General features: G+C 30.5%; 1 protein-coding gene across 1 annotated transcript; it reads left to right on the top strand.

Annotated features, from left to right (window-relative positions):
• The first annotated feature begins 5,347 nt into the window (after positions 1-5,347).
• LOC140878935 (homogentisate geranylgeranyltransferase, chloroplastic-like) lies at positions 5,348-19,053 on the top strand. The gene is made up of 9 exons (XM_073282560.1): positions 5,348-5,572; positions 5,736-5,819; positions 6,369-6,443; positions 7,809-7,892; positions 8,047-8,136; positions 8,269-8,370; positions 10,278-10,373; positions 10,860-10,964; positions 18,856-19,053. The coding sequence occupies exons 1-9, from the start codon at positions 5,348-5,350 to the stop codon at positions 19,051-19,053; spliced, it is 1,059 nt and encodes a 352-aa protein (XP_073138661.1).
• The last annotated feature ends 688 nt before the right edge of the window (positions 19,054-19,741 follow it).

Genomic DNA, 19,741 nt, shown 5'->3' with positions numbered 1-19,741 from the left:
AAAAGATCAAGTTCAATATATTCTCGTAAACTCCTTGAAAGTATATTCACTCCCCCCCCCCCTTCTAACTTTCAACCGATCCTGACACTTATTGTTCATACAACAAGGCGTAAATCGATCCATTTTCCCAGAATCATGGGTGCTGAAAATTGCAAGAAAGCCTGAGATATTCTAAAAATGGAATTTCAAGGGTCCGAGAAAGTAATCTTCATCAAGCTTCAATCTTTATGGAGAGATTTTGATAATTTAGCCATGAAAGATAATGAGGATATCCGCACATTTATTTCACGTGTATTTGAAATAATCAATCAAATAAAAAGTTATGGAAATACCATTGAAGACAAGAAAATTGTTGAAAAAGTCATGCGGAGCTTGCCACAAAAATTTGAACATGTTGTGGCTGCAATTGAAGAATCAAAAGATTTTTCAAAACTCACGATGGTGGAGTTGATGGGTTCTTTAGAAGCCCATGAAAAAAGGATGAGTAAATTCGTTGGATCTTCCATTGAGCAAGCCTTTGAGTTCAAGTTGAAAATAGCGGAGAAGAAAAAATATGAAGGTGGAGAAACAAGAACATCCCAACAATTTCAACAAAAAAGATGATACAAAAATTACCAATAGCGTGGACGAGGAAGAGGAAAATCACTCTTCAACAACAGTCAAAGAGGCAGTGGTAATATCAATTCTAACTCTTCGTGTTTTATTTGCAAGAAACCGGGTCATGAATCAAATAATTGTTGGGATATATGCAAAACTTGTAAAATTCCAAACCACTCTTATAAATATTGTTGGCACATACAAAAAAATGAAGGAAACGAAGCCAACTTCACGGAGGAGAACGAATAAAAAAAATATGTTTTATTCATGTATGAACATGACCAATAACTCCTTGACTATGTGGTACTTGGATAGTGGTTGCAGTAATCACGCATAACAGGGCACAAGGATTACTTCATCAAATTTGATGAAAGTTTCTCATCAAAAGTCAATATGGGAGACGAAAAATTATAACCTGTTGAAGGAAAAGGAACTGTAGCTGTGAGAACAAAGGGATGTAACACAAAATTTATTGAAAATGTCCTATATGTCCCTGATCTTACTTCAAATTTACTGAGTGTTGGAAAATTAATTCAAAATGATTACTCAGTTAATTTTGAAAAATGTGAATGTAAAATAAGGGACAAAGATAAGAAACTGATCTCAAAAATTAAAATGACTCCGAGCAAAGTATTTCCGTTGACAATGCTACTGGACAATAATATCTCATTATATGTTGAAAAATCTGAAGAATCACTTTTGTGGCATTTGAGATATGGACATTTGAACTACCATGGACTGAGACTGCTGATTCAAAAAAAAACATGGTAATTGGACTCCCTGATATTGAACTTTTGGACCAAACATGTGAATGATGTATATATGGTAAAATGCACCGATTACCTTTTCCTAAGATTGCTTGAAGAGCAAGACAACCACTTGAACTGATACATGCGGACATTTGTGGACCAACAAGGACATCATCATTTCAAAAAAAAAATATTTTCTTCTTTTTGTTGATGATTTTAGCATGATGATGTGGGTGTATTTCTTGGAGCAAAAAACAGAAGCTTTTGCAGTATTTGTCCGGTTCAAGAAGATGTTTGAAAGAGAGAGCAATCTTCAGCTCAAAACACTCAGAACTGACTGTGGTGGGGAATTCTTGTCTAAAGAATTCTCAAATTATTACAGTCAAGAAGGGATTCTGAGGCAGTTGACAGCTCGCTACACACCTCAACAAAATGGTGTAGCTGAAAGAAAAAATCCAACACTTATCAAAATGGCCAGAAGCATGTTGAAAGCAAAAGGTCTTCCCAATACCTTTTGGGCTAAAGCTGTCAATACTGCAGTGTACATTCTTAACAAATCACCTACAAAGGCTAATCCAAATAAAACTCCTTATGAAGCTTGGCACAAGCGCAAATCATAAATAAGACATTTTTGAGTTTTTGGATGTCTGGCTTATTCTCTCATTCCTTCACAACATCGAGAGAAATTTGACGAAAAAGGTGAAAAATATATTTTTATTGGCTACAATGATGAATCAGAAGCCTATCGTTTGTTTAATCCAAAAACAAATGAGTTAATAATTTCAAGAGATGTACACTTTGATGAAATGAAAGCATGGGACTGGAAAAATAAAATTTCCATTAAATCAAAACAAACAGAAGATTCTGGTGCAAGTTCTACGGTCGATCCAGTACGCGGTCAAAATATATTTGACTTTGATTCTGATTCAGAATCTCTTGTCAGAAAGGTACGTGCACTAAGAGAAATTTATGATTTATCAAATGTTTCATTTTTCTCTTGTTAACCACAGAATTTTGAAGAGGCTGTGAAAAAAAAAGTCTGGCAAAAAGTCATGGATGATGAAATGACCACTATTCTGAAAAACAAAACCTGGAGCTTGGTTGATCTCCCAAAAAATAAAGATGTGGTTGGATTAAAGTGGATCTACAAAAACAAATTCAATGAAGATGGATCAATCCAAAAACATAAAGCTCGACTTGTTGCAAAAGGCTACTCACAACAATCTAGGATTGACTTTAATGAAATATTTTCACCTGTTGCGAGAATGGAAGCAATTTTCATTGTACTTGCTATTGTTGCACAAAATAAACTACCAGTCTATCAATTTGATGTCAAATCAGCTTTTCTAAATGGAAAATTGCAAGAAGAAGTTAACGTAGAACAACCACATGGCTACGTAATGAAAGACAAAGAAAACATGATTCATCGCCTTCACAAAGAACTTTTTATGTCTTGAAACAAGCACCTCGGGTATGGAATAGTAAAATCGACAGTTACTTCATCAACAATGGATTCCATAGAAGCCCAAGTGAGCCGTCACTTTATGTCATAAAAGGAGGTACAAATGAATTTTTGATCGTGTGCCTTTATTTTGATGATTTGATATATACTGGCACTAACCATGTGATGCTAGAGGACTTTAAAAAGATCATGATGAAAGAATACGAGATGACAGATCTGGGCCTTATGAAATATTTTCTTGGCATTCAAGTGCAACATAAGAAAGGAGAAATATTTATTTCTCAAGAAAAATATACATAAGATTTGCTGAAAAAATTCAATATGTCTATGTGTAATCCTGTCACAACTCCAATGGTCTTAAATAAAAAATTGCAGCAAAATGATGGAGCAAAAAAGGCCAATAACGCAATAATTAATCGAAGTTTAGTGGGTTCATTAATGTACCTCACTAACACCAGACCAGATATTGTTCATTCAGTGAACATGATATCCAGATTCATGAGCGACCCAAGTCAAATTCATTTTTCCGCTGCCAAAAGAATACTGTGATATTTGCAAAGAACAAAAAATCATGGTATAAATATACCAGAGAAGATGACAATAGCCTAATTGGCTACACTGACAGTGACTGGGTTGGATCAATTGATGACAGGAAAAACACATCTAGATATGTATTTTGTATTGGTACAAAACCAATTTCTTGGTCTTCTAAAAAACAGAAGACAGTTGCACTTTCATCTGCTGAAGCTGAATATATTTCTACTAATGATGCTGCTTGCGAAGCAATATAGCTACGAAGAATTCTCAAAAATTTACAACAAGTGTCAAAAAGACCTACGAGAATATTCTGTGACAACATGTTTGCTATTTCTATGACAAAAAATCCTGTTTTTCATACCAGATCAAAGAACATAGAACTTCGTCACCATTTCATCAGAAATCTCGTCAATGACGGAGAAATTCAGCTGAATTTTGTTAGCACTGGAGAACAAATAGCAGATCCATTCACAAAGTCAGTATCTTCTGAAAAATTGGAACATTTCAAGAATCGCTTATGCATTACAAATTAAGGAAGAGTGTAAAATATTAATTTGTAATTTACGTATTGTCTTTGCATTCAATGTATTGGTTGTAGACATAATTTGTAGGCTCAACTTATCAAAGACACATGCATGTGCCTAGCTAGTGTTTGTCTTCTTTCATTTATTACTTTGCATGCATGCGTGTTGAATTTGTAGTGTTCATGTTTGAATTGTAATCGTCAGTTGCCTATATAAAGCAATACTCAATATGAAGAATATAATCGTGTAGAATACAAGCTCATTTCTCCATTCTTTCTTTGTTTACTTCTTTCGTATATTTCTGTTCTTGCTCATTAGTTATATTAAAGCTTTCGACAGCCGATCACAATTGCTCATTGAAATCCTTGCATATCATTAAATATACTGGTACCCATCAACAGTCACCTTGTTTGGATTCTTTCCAACAACTTGTTCACGTTTTTAATCAAGAAACAAGTGGGCTACTATATTTCTCTACAAACGATTATGTATAAGCCTCTTTCGTTCCATTATATATTTTAAAGGTCTCGATCGAACATGTTTCTTTGAATTTTGTTATGCTTTAAAGATTTCATTATCACGCAGAATTATAATGATCAAATTGGACGTGAGATCAGAATTCTGAAGTAAGTTATGAAATGATATGGCCCCCACATGTGTGGATGAGAGCGTTATATGGTCTCACTCCGTTAGAGATCAAGTAAAAATTTGGAACTTATATCAATAAATCATATAAAAATGTGATGAATTTTAGTGCTATGAGAATGTCATATATTTTTTATGATATTCCTTCCTATGATATGTCCTTTTGAAAATCTTCAATAAATATGTATGATTTTGTTGTGTTGGATTGACCCTCATTTTGAGTGTTTCTCCAAACACTCGGTCTCTTCTCTCTGTCAAGATAATAATGAGGAACATGTAGAAGAATAGGAGCAGGACATGTTTTGGAGTTGGTGAAGACACATTTATGTTTTAATTCTATTATACTATGTTTCTAATTCGCTTCCACATTTATGTTTTCCATTACAAGAAAAAAATTAATAGACTGGATTTTTTTTGGATTTATAGCAAAAGGCATCTTTGCTTGTTTTGTAATTAATAATTGTTAAACAACGACGATGACAGTCTCAGTCAAGATACGTGACACACGATTATACATTTACTTTTGAAACTACAAAACTATGTGAAATGCACTTTTAAAAAAGTCCTTTCAAATATATCATACGATAGTTTTGTAATTTTAAATGTAATGTGTAATCTATGTATAATATTTCTTAATATTGCATAACTCTATAAAAATAAATAACCATAATTCCCTTTTGACCGAAGGGCATTTATTATAATTGGTAGGGTTAGACTTCACGTCTATATATTAGAACTTCTAATGCAACAACCAGCATTGGAAAACTAAGGACTCTAACGAAGCTTTGAGTTAACTTTGGACAAGCTAGCTGTTTCTGCAAGCCATATATATGATGGCCGCAAATACTTCGGCAGGTGATAAAAACATCGGCCTTAAATATGAGGAACCTCAGCCGCAACATCGGCAGAGGATCAAAAATAAGCCCAAACACGACGTAGTTGGAACGCATTCCGAAAAATATGACGAAGTTTCACAGGTGAAGAAGAGCTTGAGTGAAAATAGCAGCTTGTTGTATGGTCTCTATCTGTTTTCACGTCCACATACCATACTCGGAACGGTGAGTACGTAACGTTTTTTTTTAACTGCAATCGATGGTGTTATATTAAAAAATTTATAGACGAGCGGGATGAAACTTATAATATTTAATTTCTAGAGAAATTATGGATCAAATTTGATAGTTGTTTTGATTTATTGACAATTTGACAAAAAAAAAATGGCAGATTTTGGGCATAACATCCGTTTCCACTCTGGCCTTGAATTCGTGGACTCAAGTGTCTCCTGTTTTTCTTTTGGAAGTGTTGAAGGTTATAAATCTTTCTTGTATCTATTCCATTTCATCTTTTACACGTGCTTGTGTGAAAATAGTACTCTTGTACGTTGTTTTCCTTTCGTCGGAGTGCTGATGTGATACCTGCACATACATCAGCAATACCGGATGCCATATTAGCAATTTCTAAGTGTCATTTCAGTATTTCAAAAAAAAAAAAAAAAATTAGACTAAGAACAAACTTTTACTACTTACAAGACGAAAAATAAAAACTTTCCCAAGTTACATAAGATTCTTGCAATTTTTCATTTCTTTCTCTAAAATAATTAAATTTAAAAACAACTTATTTAAATAAGATAAGATCTTTATCGGTGATACGGGTTAATCCGACTCATATATACTATAAAAAAATAATGTTTTTTCAAGAATAAACCAAATAGGATATCAATTTCACAAAATTGACCCGTGAAACTGTATCACAAGTAGATTTTGTACGTGTTTATATAATTTGTATTTATAAATGCCAAATAGCAACTACTGCATACATATCTTGCGAGGTTAAAGCTTTTTGTGGATCCATTTGCAGGCAATTGTTCCGACCTTTTTGATGAATATTTATGTGGTCGGACTTAATCAAATATATGATGTTGAAATTGACAAGGTAATAATTAAAGTACTTCTCATTTTCTTATTCATAAGATATTTAGCTAGAATATTGATATATTCTAAGGTACCTTCATTTATACATGGCCTAAAGATTTTGAAATCTATTTAGTTTTATTTGATCACGATGCTTTCGATAAATGGGGACTTCAGATCCTTCATTTATTTCTCAATTTATAATAGTTCACCTATTTATGATTTCTTGAAATTTTAGCTTAAATTTTTTTTATCTTTAAATCTTTTCATAACACAAACAACTATCAGAAAAATATATAAATGTAATGAGTTCGAGAAAGAAATATTATAATGTAAAAGAATTATAGGAATTTGAGGGATAACAGAATAAATGTTAATAATTTTTTTGGTAATAAATTGGCATGATATCAATTAAATTAAATTATAGTAGCATCTTCATAGATCTGGGCCGGGTGACTTGTCTTTTTAAATCTGTATACCATCGCTAACGCCACCAATTCAATTAATATATATATATATATATATATATATATATATATTAATTGTACATGGATGTACGTGCACACGAGGAACGCTAGCTAGGATATCATAAGATTAAGATCACATACACAATATGCCATTAGTACGGATTTTTTGAAAAATATACATATTATTAGTTTGATAAATTTTGATAACTATTTCAATTGTAATTTGATGTGGGGACATGATATAATATAATATAAGAGAAAAAATTGTAAAATACGGGAAATCTAATAGATAATACCAAGGATCACTATATTGGTTGGTTTGGCATCCACAAGCTTACTTATAAAAGGACCCAAATTTAATGTAAAAAGCTTTCATATAACAAACATTTATTTTTAACATATATACATGAACTTGTGGTTATATAGACTCTTTAGTGGGGACTGGGAACTTGTTTCGTATATCTCTCTCTATATATAAAGAATCTCCCCCTTAGACACCATCTTTTAAATTTCCGAAATTGCCCTTATGTAACATAAATATTACAATTTTAGTTTTATTTGTTTTTTTTTTTTTGAAATTTTGAAATTTTAAATTTTCATATTTTTCTCAACTAAACATTGTAGATAAGATAAATTGATAAAAAAAAATTTAAATTTATTTTTATATTATTTTATAAATGTTAAAAAATAAATTTAAATATTATTGAAAAAAATAATATTTATATATAACATACAATATTAAATATATCATATGATTTTATACACACGCAACGCGTGTGCGATTATGCTAGTATATTATTATGTTTTATCATATGAAATGAAGCATAGGCATATTTAACAATCAACTCCAAATTTTATTATTTTGTCATGCTTTATGTGATATTTATCACTTCTTCACACTAGTACGTATGTGTTTTCAGGTAAACAAACCCTATCTTCCTTTAGCTTCTGGAGTAATGTCTATGGAGTTGGGGGTTGGGGTCGTGGTTACATCTCTTATAATGGTAACTAAATTCTCCATTAATATATATTTCAATCTGGTCTAATAATTATTATATTTTTATAAAATTGAAATTTAAAGTAAAATTTTTGGTGTAATAAGTTTAAAACAAATTAATACATGATAATTAACAGTGAGATTATAATATATATGATCAGAGTCTTGCCTTGGGAATGCTATCTGGATCACCAGCCCTAATGGTTGCTCTCCTTTGTTTGTTTTTAGTAGGAAGTGTATACTCCATCGAGGTGAGATAAAAGAGTTTCGAATCGATCCCGTTCATCATATCAGATTAATTATTAATTATCTGTTTTCATGTTGTATTTGATGATTTTGAAACTAGTTTTGTATCCAATGAAATGAACTACTGTTTCTTGTAGTTACCTCTTATGAGGTGGAAACGAAATCCATTTCTTGCAGCAACAGCCATTGTACTAGCTCGGGCTCTAGTCATTCAATTCGCTTACTTTATTCATATACAGGTATTTTACAAACTATACCATTACTCGCAAATTGCAAGATCAAATTTTTTACGTTATTATTTACTTATTGTCGATATAATATCGATTGATATAGCTAGTGGTAAAACTGATATTTTTATTTTTATGTTTAATTTTTGGAGACAGATTATGAGTTGGAAGTGAATTCCATTTTATTTGATGGTGTGCTAAATCCATATATATACATCATGTCATGTTGATTTTTTATTTTTAAAATTTTAATTAGAATCTATAATTTAGGCTCTTAACCCATAAGATTGAAAGAGATTACCAAAATCATCTTGTAAGTTTTTCTCTTTTTATTTTGGTCATCCAATTATATAGTCAAAATTTCGAATAACGTAGTGCAATCAAATAGTTCTTTTTTTCATTATATATTTTCATGGGACTGACAATAGCTAGAAAATATATAATCCAATTGCATCAACACTAAATCCTGTCTAGAAAATTGATAACCATCTCCTGTAAAATTTAAATCTCTATATCAATCTTTAAGTAATATTCATTTTTATTATTTTGATCCATTGAGATTTTTTTATCAGGCAGAGATGGATCGAGTGAGATCCAATGAAAGCGATATATAATCACATCTCCTTTTGTACGAAATATACGAGAGTGTGCGTGATGTCTTTATTTAAATCTTCAAATTTTTCTTCATATATGTGCAGAAATACTTTCTTGGTGAACCATTAGTGTTTTCAAGGGCAGTTATATTTGCAGCTTGCTTCATGTTCCTATTTACCTGCGTTATTTCGTTGTTCAAGGTAAGTAACTCTTAGTTATATTACTAGTAACCTTTTCGCGCATGCACGTGATTAAATAATTTGTTGTACATCTAAAAACAAATTAATATTTTTGTATTTTTATTAAATTTTAAATTAAAAAATAATAATTTTTAAAGATTGTATTTATAAATTAAATAATAAATTTATTAAAATATAAAGAAGGGGCATTTTTTTCTACTGATCATATAATAACCAAAGTCGTTATTATAACTTATAAGAGGTTCATGCCTTATTAGATAACATATATATCGTACGCGTATACATACACAATGTATTGGAAGAAACAAAACTTGTATATATCTAAAAATTAGTATTTAATTTTTTAAAAACATGTTTCCTATGTCATAAAAATATATGAAATTAATTAATAGAAAGTCCTTAATGAAATGTACACTAGTATAAAGTATATATAAAAAATTTTTTGGACAGTGACAAGAGTGAGGCTCCAAAATCTTAATGGTCTTGGGTCAAATTTAATCTGTTGCGTGTCATGTTTAGTTAATTACGTTAAGTTTAAATAAATCTCTCAACGTCGTTGTATTAAAAAAAAAAAAAAAGAGCAAAAAATAATAAAATAAAAAACAATTTTATGGATAATATAATTAACAAAAGGGAGCTATTGCTTAATTCATTAATCTGAGTTAACCGTACGTACATGAAAAGAAAAAGTATGGAACGAGAACACATGATTATTTTTAAAAAGATATATATATAAATTACATGATAGAAAAAGCATATATTAATCCCATAAAATTTTACAGGACATACCCGATGTTGAAGGAGACAAAATGCATGGTTTTAAATCATTCAGCGTCATACTTGGACACGAACGTGTAAGTTATTCTTGATTTATTTTTGAAAAAATTGCAATATTTGTTTTGTACATTTGTTTTTTGTAATTTTAGTTCAAAGACATGATTTGACGTTGGACATGCATATATATTAGCGTCAAATGATTGAATTAATTACTAAATAAAGGTCTAATAATATTTATATAATATATATAATTAAGAGATAATTAAAAACCAAATTTGAATTTATAAAACAGATGAACAAAAATGCAATTTTCTCATTTCTTTTTAATTTTTCATGTCAATTTTGAAGGTATTTTGGATGTGTATTAACATACTTATGGCGGCTTATGGTGGTGCCATGGCCTTTGGAGTTTCTTCCTCTTCATTATCGAACAAAATTGTCACTGTGAGTACTTACCGCTTTGTCTAACTTACAAACCTTATTTGCTAGATACGCAATATAGATTTTAAAAAAATCAATTTTATTTTTTATTAAACTGCATGTAAAATAAAATGCAACAATTATGAGGAAAAATTACATAAATAAATAAATAAACATTCTCTATCAAAAATATTATTTTTATGTCAAAAATATTATATTCATTATAAGTATTAAACAGATTAATCTGTCTCAAAGAAATAAATCCGTGAAACTATCTTAAAGGAAGTTTATTCTTTCAAAAAATTTCCAATTCAGGATCAAACAAAAGTATTCTCTTTATTCTTAAAAAAAATGCATTCTCTCTAAAGTAATATTTCTTAAAACATACTATGACTTTCTTTTTTTCCTTTAAAATAGGAATTTTTTTTTTTCTTTTAAGTCTATGATTAAAAAAATTTTCCGTACCCTTCAGTACTCCTTCTAACATTTAATAATAATTATATATTGTAGGTTTTGGGCCATTTTTCACTTGCATCTCTTCTCATGTATCGAGCCCTCCGGAGTAATATCTCCACTCCAGGATCTGTCTACGGTTTTTACATGTTCATATGGAAGGCAAGTGATTCAGTTCCAATATTCATTTTTGGATTTAACAATTACACACTCTCACGAAGAGGAGCACATGCTAGATGTGTAAAAATTAACTTTAAATCTCGGGCATAGAGAGACTATATATAGGCGGTGATTATTTTAAGAGAAATCTTCTTTTGGATTTATATGTTTAAATTTTTATTATAGGGAGTGTTATTCAGACTCCAAAATGTGTTGATAACACTCCACCTTAACTAATTAATGTAATTTTAGATAAATATACCCTTATAATATCATTCCTTATATAATAGATTTTGATTTACCTTAAAAAAAACTCAAATATAATAAGTTTGCTGTTAAGTTTAACTACTAAAATTTTAATAGTTAATGATTAAAATTAGCAAGTATGAGCATTTGAATTACTTAAAATACAAATAAACAATTAATTATAAATCATGAGATTGAAAGAAATAAAAATTACAAATTTTTTGAAAATTTTCTTAAATAATAAATATTTTATTTTGATATTAAAATTTAATATTATTTATATTTTATCTCAAATTTTAGTATGATATACAAATATTAATAATTTTTTGTCAAAAAAATATTAATTATTGGAAGTGAAATTGATTTAATAAAAATATTTATTAAATTTTGGTAAAATAAAAAATATCTTAAATTTAAGGCTAAAATTAAGATTTCTATGTTATTTTATACTTTTATTTTGTTTATATATCTTTCGATGATTAACAACATAATTTTTATGATACAAATATATTATTTGAACTCAATTTATACTATGTAGATAAACACCAAATATTAAATTGTTTTTTATTAATTATAAATTTAATGAATACATTATTTTATCCATTTTATAAGATATTATAATTAATTAAAAATTATAAAATTTAAGTAATTACAATAAAAATTTAAGGAGATAAGGAAAATAAAAAAATTAAAATCATAATAATGAAATATTATTGTTTATAAAAATCGTAAACAATAGGATCAAAATAATAACAGTTAGTTTTTAATCTTGATTTTTTTTATATATTTAATGACATTAACAAATTAAACTATATTTTTTTGAGTAATTAAATAACTTATTTTAGGGATTGAAATTATAAATGACTTTACTAAAAATAACACCAAACAAAGGGTAAAATTGTCAATTTTTAGTGTAAAATAAAAATTGGAGTGTGTTTAACAAAATGTGGAATATAAATAGCACTCTTCTTGTATTATTTTAGTCATTTATGTTGTCATGTTTCAGTCTTGTCCTATATCTTCAAAATTTTAAAAATTTAAATATTTTTATAATCGAGAATATGATGTGATACTACACGTGTTATAGCCTCAAAAAACATTATTATTCAATAACTGGAAAATTTTTGTTTCATGATCTATATCATAAAATGATAGAAAAGCAGAAATCCATGAATTAATCTGGTCCCAATTGTCCCTAAACATTTTTTGGTTTTTCAATTACCAAACTAACTAAACATTGCTATTGTTGTGACAGCTTTTCTATGCAGAGTATTTCTTGATTCCTTTTATGCGCTGAGACAAAAAGAAAAGAAGTTTGCGAGTTTGAAGGAGAGCTTGCTGATTGGTGAATGTCAACTTTTCTTATATTTTGTTATCATGATCAGCATCTTATAACTTAATTATGAGTTGTAAGACAAGTACTTTTTATGAATAATACAAACATAATAATATCATCATGGTTTACATCATGAGTTGGTATGAGTTTTCGAGTTGTAATGTTTCAAAAGTTGGCCAACAACGATTATGCTTGTGTTTGATCTGGCTTGGGAACAACTACATTAGGAATAAATATTGTTTTTGTGTCTCATAGATAAATATAAATCAAGACAATTAATCCAAAAGATATTAAAATAAAATTAGGCGGTACACAGATTCAATTTCTCAAAAGTATTATTGTATCAATGTCAATATGATAAAATAGATATCACAATAAACCAAGAGTTTATTAACATTCTAATTACTGATATTGTAAACCTAAAGTTTATTAATATTATAAATCAAAGTTTTTTGATGTCATAAACTTAAATTTTATATTGCAAACTAAAAGTTTACGTACCGGTAAAACTTATTTATACAAACATTTTCATGGTTTGACATATTTGATTGGTTTTTACATCTTAATTACATAATAATATAATAAATTATTGATAGTATACAAGGATATTATCCAATTAACCAATTTTTGGATTGATAAATAAGATGATTCTTGAAACACAGAACCAACCAGAGGATTCTAACATTAGTTCAAAAATTCTTATGTGTTAAAAGTATAACTATCAATAGTTCAAATTGAAACTGAATCCCTATATTTTCTGGGATGAAAAGTAATTATAAACGTGAGCCAACGACTTGAAAACTAATGTTTGCGAATTTACTTACTAAATTTTTTTTTTCAGAACATACAATAGTAAAAATGGTTTGGTTGATTAATTATTAAATGTCTCCAATAATTAACTATCAGACCATTGATTATAAGATGTCATATTCTTTAGATGTGATATGTTGCCTGCTGAAAATATTTTAAATATTATGCCAACTGATTGTTATTAATTTTGGCTTAAAGCCAAAGTTTACGAATTAAGATTTATTGACTATGTTAAATGCACTACAATAAATCTCTTGAAGAGATTAAAGATATATTGGAAAAACTTAATCTTATGATTCAGTATTTTGAATCAATAACAATGAGATTTTTATGATGTAATTTCTCAATTGTTATAAATTGAGCAATTTTTCCAACAATGAGGGGAGGAACATAGAAGCTAAATATATATAAATGAGAATGCATTATCTTTAAAATATAAAATAAACTCGAATTTGAAATTTTAGTTTTCAAATATTTACATTAATTTTTGTTTCTCGCTCACAATTTGTTTTAAATCTAAACGAATAACCCCTACTCAAAAAAATGAGAAAATAACTAAGATTTCAAAATTAAGGAGGCCGATCGTCTTGAAGAGTTCATGACATAAATAATAATAAAACCAGAAGAAGTTAAGGTATCTAAAATATATGAATTTTATTTTTTTAGTTATGAGTTTGATATTTCCCAGAAGAAATATATATTTAATTAGTCATAGTGCACATCAGAGTACTAAAATACATTTATATGGATATATTACATCCATTCATGGTTGTTTGGTCATTTAAATGATCAAAAGATTTTTAGTCCTGAAGTACTCTTTATAAGCATCAATTAAGATAACGTGGCGAATCTTTGGGCATTGCTGATATCAAACTTTGAGAAAGTAGCATGCAATATCGGGCAACGACTTAAAGATTTCAAGTGATGTTTGCAACAGGGAGAGTAATTCTTATGACTTGTTTATGATTTTTTTCAAGTGTTTTTTCATAACAAGGTTTTGATGAGACAGTCAACAAAAAACAAAAGATGTCGTACTCTTTTTCTTTCACTGAGTTTTTATCACGGATAAGTTTTTCTTAGTAAGGTCTTAACAAGACACATCCGTTTTCAAGAGAAATCTAAAAAGAAATATCAATTGATGTACTATTTTCACTCAGGTTTTTGTTCCACTAGGTTTTACTGACAAGGTTTTAACGAGACAACACTTGATTCTCTATGAATTTCCCGAGCAACCTTCTTGTCGAACAGAAATAATCATCTAAGAGAGAGTGTTATGATGATTTTGAATATAAATGATTATCAACATAGATTTTTGGTTAAGATAGATATCTCAATCTTATCCATCTACATATTTATATCTTTTGATTGTACCCTATAAATACGAGTACTCACTTATGAATGAAATAGTTTTGAGTCATTCTCGAAACTCACTTTTCTCTCTTTTCTCCTCTCCTTATTATAAATTTGTAACAACCACTTTTTTGTGGTCTCCACATTTGACATCAAAATCACATTAACAAAAAACCTCATTCAAATCTCTACTAAAAAAACATCAACTTTATTTATGGACACCACACATACTCAATTCAAATATCTCAACTAATACTTAATAAATCTCTCAATCAACCTGTAAAGCACCGAAATTATTTAATTTTAATCCGAGTATATTTAATTTGAGAATTTTAGAGTTTTGATTTCAATTCTAATATTATTAAATTATTTTGGATTGAAATTGCATTATTTTGAGTTCCGGGGACTGAATTGCAAATAGTGGAAACTTGAGGGGCCAAATTGCAAATATGGCATAAATGGGTTGGACACTTGCTGTTTAATTGTATTCCAACGTGTATATCACTATATTCATCAGATTTCTTCATTCTCAGCTCAAGAAAACCGAACACTTCATCCTTTTCATTGGAATTTTCTCTTTCAAACTCCGATATCTTTTGATCCGACCAACCGATTTTAATTCTGAGAATAGCGTTGTGATCCTCTTGCTACGAGCTTTGATTTGATGTAAGTATTTATATGATTCAGTAGGTTTTTAAATCTTGATGTTGAAGGAAATCATATTTAAGCATGAATATGTGTTCTTGAAGTTATATCTTGTTCGATATCGAAGTCGGATCGAAGAAACAGATGCCGATTGAATTTGTTATGATTTATTGTATGAAATTCGAAACATATGTCTTCTGATATTGCTGGTTTATGCGGATATATGCTGATATGAGATTGATATTCAAGTTCGATATTGTTTTGGTTACCGATTTTCAGTCGATACGCCGCCCGTTCAAGATTTGAGCTGTTTTGTATTCCATTGATTGAACTATGGATTGAAATAAGTTATTTCTGATATATATTGCTTATGAATACATCAATTTCAGTTTTGACAAGAGATTGAGCGACTCGAGAACTTCGAATTCGAACCGAGGAAGAATTGCTGGAGGTTTGAAGTTGATTTGCTATTGAAGATTGAATGATGAATTGAATAGCTTGTGATATATGCGTCTTGATTGTAGTTTCTGATTTAAAGTATTCAAGAATCGAGAAGAAACGAGAAGGTATAAAACGATATCAGTCGAAGAGGGATTTTGAAACTCGAGGTTGTTGTATCTCGAGTTTTCTCGAAGCAAATTACATACTTATCGTTATGTTTTGTTTATGTTCTTGATTTAGAATTTGAGTTTATGATCCATCTCAGGTAGTGGATCTTTGATTATATTGATGTTAATGGCGTCGTGTTGATTACGAAGCAAAGAGAATGGATATCCATGTTAAGATCGTATACGAATCTTGACACCGGGATTCAGATATGAATCTTGAGGCCTTGAGCGGCTTAAAACCTCGATGTCAGACGTCGGTTATGAAGTTTTACTGCTTTACTTAGATCTTGAGTTGATTTATGATTGTTAAAGCATGTATATATCTTTTATACTGGAAAAGATTTCTCACCGTAGTTTATCCGGCTATTGCTTTGTTTTGTATGTGTGCATGATAATAGGAGGGGCAGGAGCTAGTCAGAAACGACCTTGATAGCTCGTGAGAGAATCTAGCACATGTGGACTCGAGTCTTAGCTGAAGTGTTTGTGAAATAGCTGTTAAATATGTTAGGAAGAAGTGTTGGTTGTTATGTTGAGAAACATATGGAACTTGTATGTATCTTAGCTAGTTTGTATACTTTAAACTACTAGATTCGATGTAAGTAAGCTAGAAAATCGTGCTTGAACTTGTTCTTATGTATATACATGTTTGGTATTGAGTTAACATGTTTTGTGATTGATGAAGTAAGAGAAATCCAACCTTGTAAAGATTTTGACAGCAACAACAATCTGCGGATTTTTTAGCAGAGCATGCTCGCTCGATCGGTTGAACTTGACCGATCGAGCGAGTCTTGTTATTTTCAAAACCGAGAGTTTGCTTGATTTGCTTGCTCGATCGGTTGATGTTGACCGATCGAGCGAGGTGCAATGATTTTAAAAAAAAATTTGGTCTTCATGCTGAACTTGGTTTAATTAGTATCTAATTTTACAATGCCCTATGATTTGAATTAGCAACCCGAGACCCCACACAACCCACACTATCAATTTACACCTTTCATATATCTTGTTAGGATCGAACACATGTTTTGTAGTGACCCTGCATGGAATCACCTACTAACTGGCAACTAATAGCATGCATTAAACTTAATACAGAAAATACTTAACAGAGTAAAAACGTGCGGAAACATAATCCATAAATTACATATCAGCTTAGTAACATAATCCAGGCTTAAATCTGTAGTGATACAACCAAATCGAAATACTTAAACAGAGCTAAAACAAATCCTGCTGTATAATAAAATCTTCAAGTCTCCTGCTCTCTAGTCCTGCCTTGAACTACCAGCTCCGTCCATCCTGCGACCTGCCCCATGGAATAGGGTGTCCAAGATAACAACTAGGACGTGAGCGCTAACGTCCAGTACATAGACATGAGTACACGTAAATATATGATGCATGCAACATGATGACTGGTAACAGATCATCCGAAAATCATGCTCAGTACCGGCGCCACATGAGTGCTGCCGCCGCACGGATCAACCTCTGGGTGCAACCACACTCGTCTAGTACACCAGAGTAGACAGACATAAATGCCCCCGTCGTCGCGGTACTCTCAGTGATAGACTATCGAGTATAGAGCTGAGCGGCTCTATAGTCAGGTATAACAAGGTATAGGCTCAACGTGTATATGCACATGACATATGAATATAGAAAACGGTAAATCATACATCATGCCATATAATAATGCCAAATAAATGCAATATATAAACATGTATACTCGCTGGCAATCTCAGTCAATGTGTACGTACCTCTAGGCTAGTTCAAGTATAATAGGATCCTAGGTTCCAAGTCTATATTCAAAAGTTCACCGTATCACTACATAAATTCTATAGCCTTAACTAAGCTAATAAGTACTCCAAAACTTAAATAGATTCCCGAACCATACCTTCGTCCGTAGTTACACTACAACAAATATATTAATTAACAACACTAAAAAGACAACGGTTTTATATCTAAACTGTTGTCTTTTAGTTTTTAACAACGGTTTTTACAAAAACCGTTGTTGTTGTCCATATTTTAATTAAAAACGACAATGGTTTTCGCAGATCTGTTGTCTTATATATGTCAAAGACAACGGTTTTTAAAAACCGTTGTCTATTAGCTGGTTTTTTATGGCATACGACAACGGTTTTAATTAACCGTTGTCTATGTGCGTGTTTTTGGAGGTTTAAGACAACACATTTTGTAATCCATTGTCGTTATTATTTTTTTATTTATTTTTATTTTTTTAAAAAATATATACATAATACATAATAACCTATATACTACACGCTTTGAGGCTTAAGTGAAGAGACGAGAGAAACTCAATCCCTAGCCGAACCCATCGCCCCCTTCAACCCAGTTTACCTCCGACGCCGATCGATCACCGGAAAATGGTCGTCCGACCTCGTTGCAGCTAGCCCAAGCCTTAGCAACGCCGATCGTGACTTCAATCGCGAGTTTACAGCTTGGATCGGAACTGCACTGTCGCGACTATCCCTGTTTAAGTTTTGTTGCTTTCTTCTCTTGCTTCATTCTCTTGCTTCGTTCTCTTGCTTCGTGGTATTTTAGTAGATGTTGAGATCTAGATTTATTGTTGTTTGGGCTTTCGGTGAATGTCGAGAAAAGAGGTTAAAAATCGGAGACTCTGTTTTCTGTTCTTCTGTTTTTTTTTTTTGGGTTCCTTCTTACATATTCTTTCGGTGAAGCTAGAAAGGTGCTGGGATTTTTTACATGGGTTTTCTTGCTTATCTACGCATATTATAAATAGTATATAAAATATTATTTATATGTGGTACTCTGGAGAACCTTTCAATTCTTATTTTACTTTCATTTACATTAAATACAACGTCTATATTTTGCTTGACTAATGTGACTCTTGGGCTTTTATAAGATCTATTTCTTATCTCGGTTGTTCTCATCACAGTGTGACATTGCAAGAATCATGAATGTAACTTTAGTGATTATGGACATGGTATTTTCTGTGATTGAGGCACTTCTCAATTGTTTCCTAGAGAAGGATGTACTAGAATTGATGATTGCAGCAAATGTTTTTCTTTCAAATTGGGCATTTCTCAATTGTTTCCAGTTTCCTAGAGAAGGATGTAGTAGTATTGATGATTGAAATTATTGTTTTTCTTTCAAATTATTTGTTCAACCATGCATAAAAGATTTAAAATGGTTGCTTTAATGATCTTATTTAAACAAGAACTTCTCCTCCGCAACTCTCAAGTGGGAATTCTGAAACGTGTCCTTGACGAGGTTAAAAAGTGATGCACGAGTTCAAAGCCATGCTTTACAAGTCCATGGAAGAAATCGACCTCACAAATGTAAGAAGTGATGTCTTCGCTAGAAGATACAGTTTGGATTCGAAATCAACCAAAACTGTCTTCCTTATTCTCCCCTAAAAGGTTTGTCAATTAAATAATTTATAATTATGAGAAAGTTTATACTGGGTTTTCTGGTGATCTTTGAAATATATCTGTCCAGTTTAATTTAATTTTTGTTGGGTTTGGAGATTGATTTTGCACTAATGAGAAAAGGCGATGTTTGTGTAGTTTTGGTTGTTTGAGACGAAATCATTTGTTTGAAAGTTTAGACTCTTTGAATTAGCCGGCTTGAGTTGTTCAAATTCGAAAACGACATTATTATCCCATTGAATAAAAAGTTGGTGGATGTGGCACTGAGGAAAGAAGAAATTTTGGGTGAAAAGAGTTGAATTCTGCATAGTAAAGATCAGAATTTTGGCAATGAAGATTCCTTCTGGTGGATTTGTAGCAAATTATGCTGAAGGTGTGTTCTTCGTATGCATT

The sequence above is a fragment of the Henckelia pumila genome, chromosome 2 (genome assembly GCF_033568475.1).
Source record: "Henckelia pumila isolate YLH828 chromosome 2, ASM3356847v2, whole genome shotgun sequence".
NCBI classification, from domain to species: Eukaryota; Viridiplantae; Streptophyta; class Magnoliopsida; order Lamiales; family Gesneriaceae; genus Henckelia; species Henckelia pumila.
This window is presented reverse-complemented; position numbering and strand designations above follow the sequence as displayed.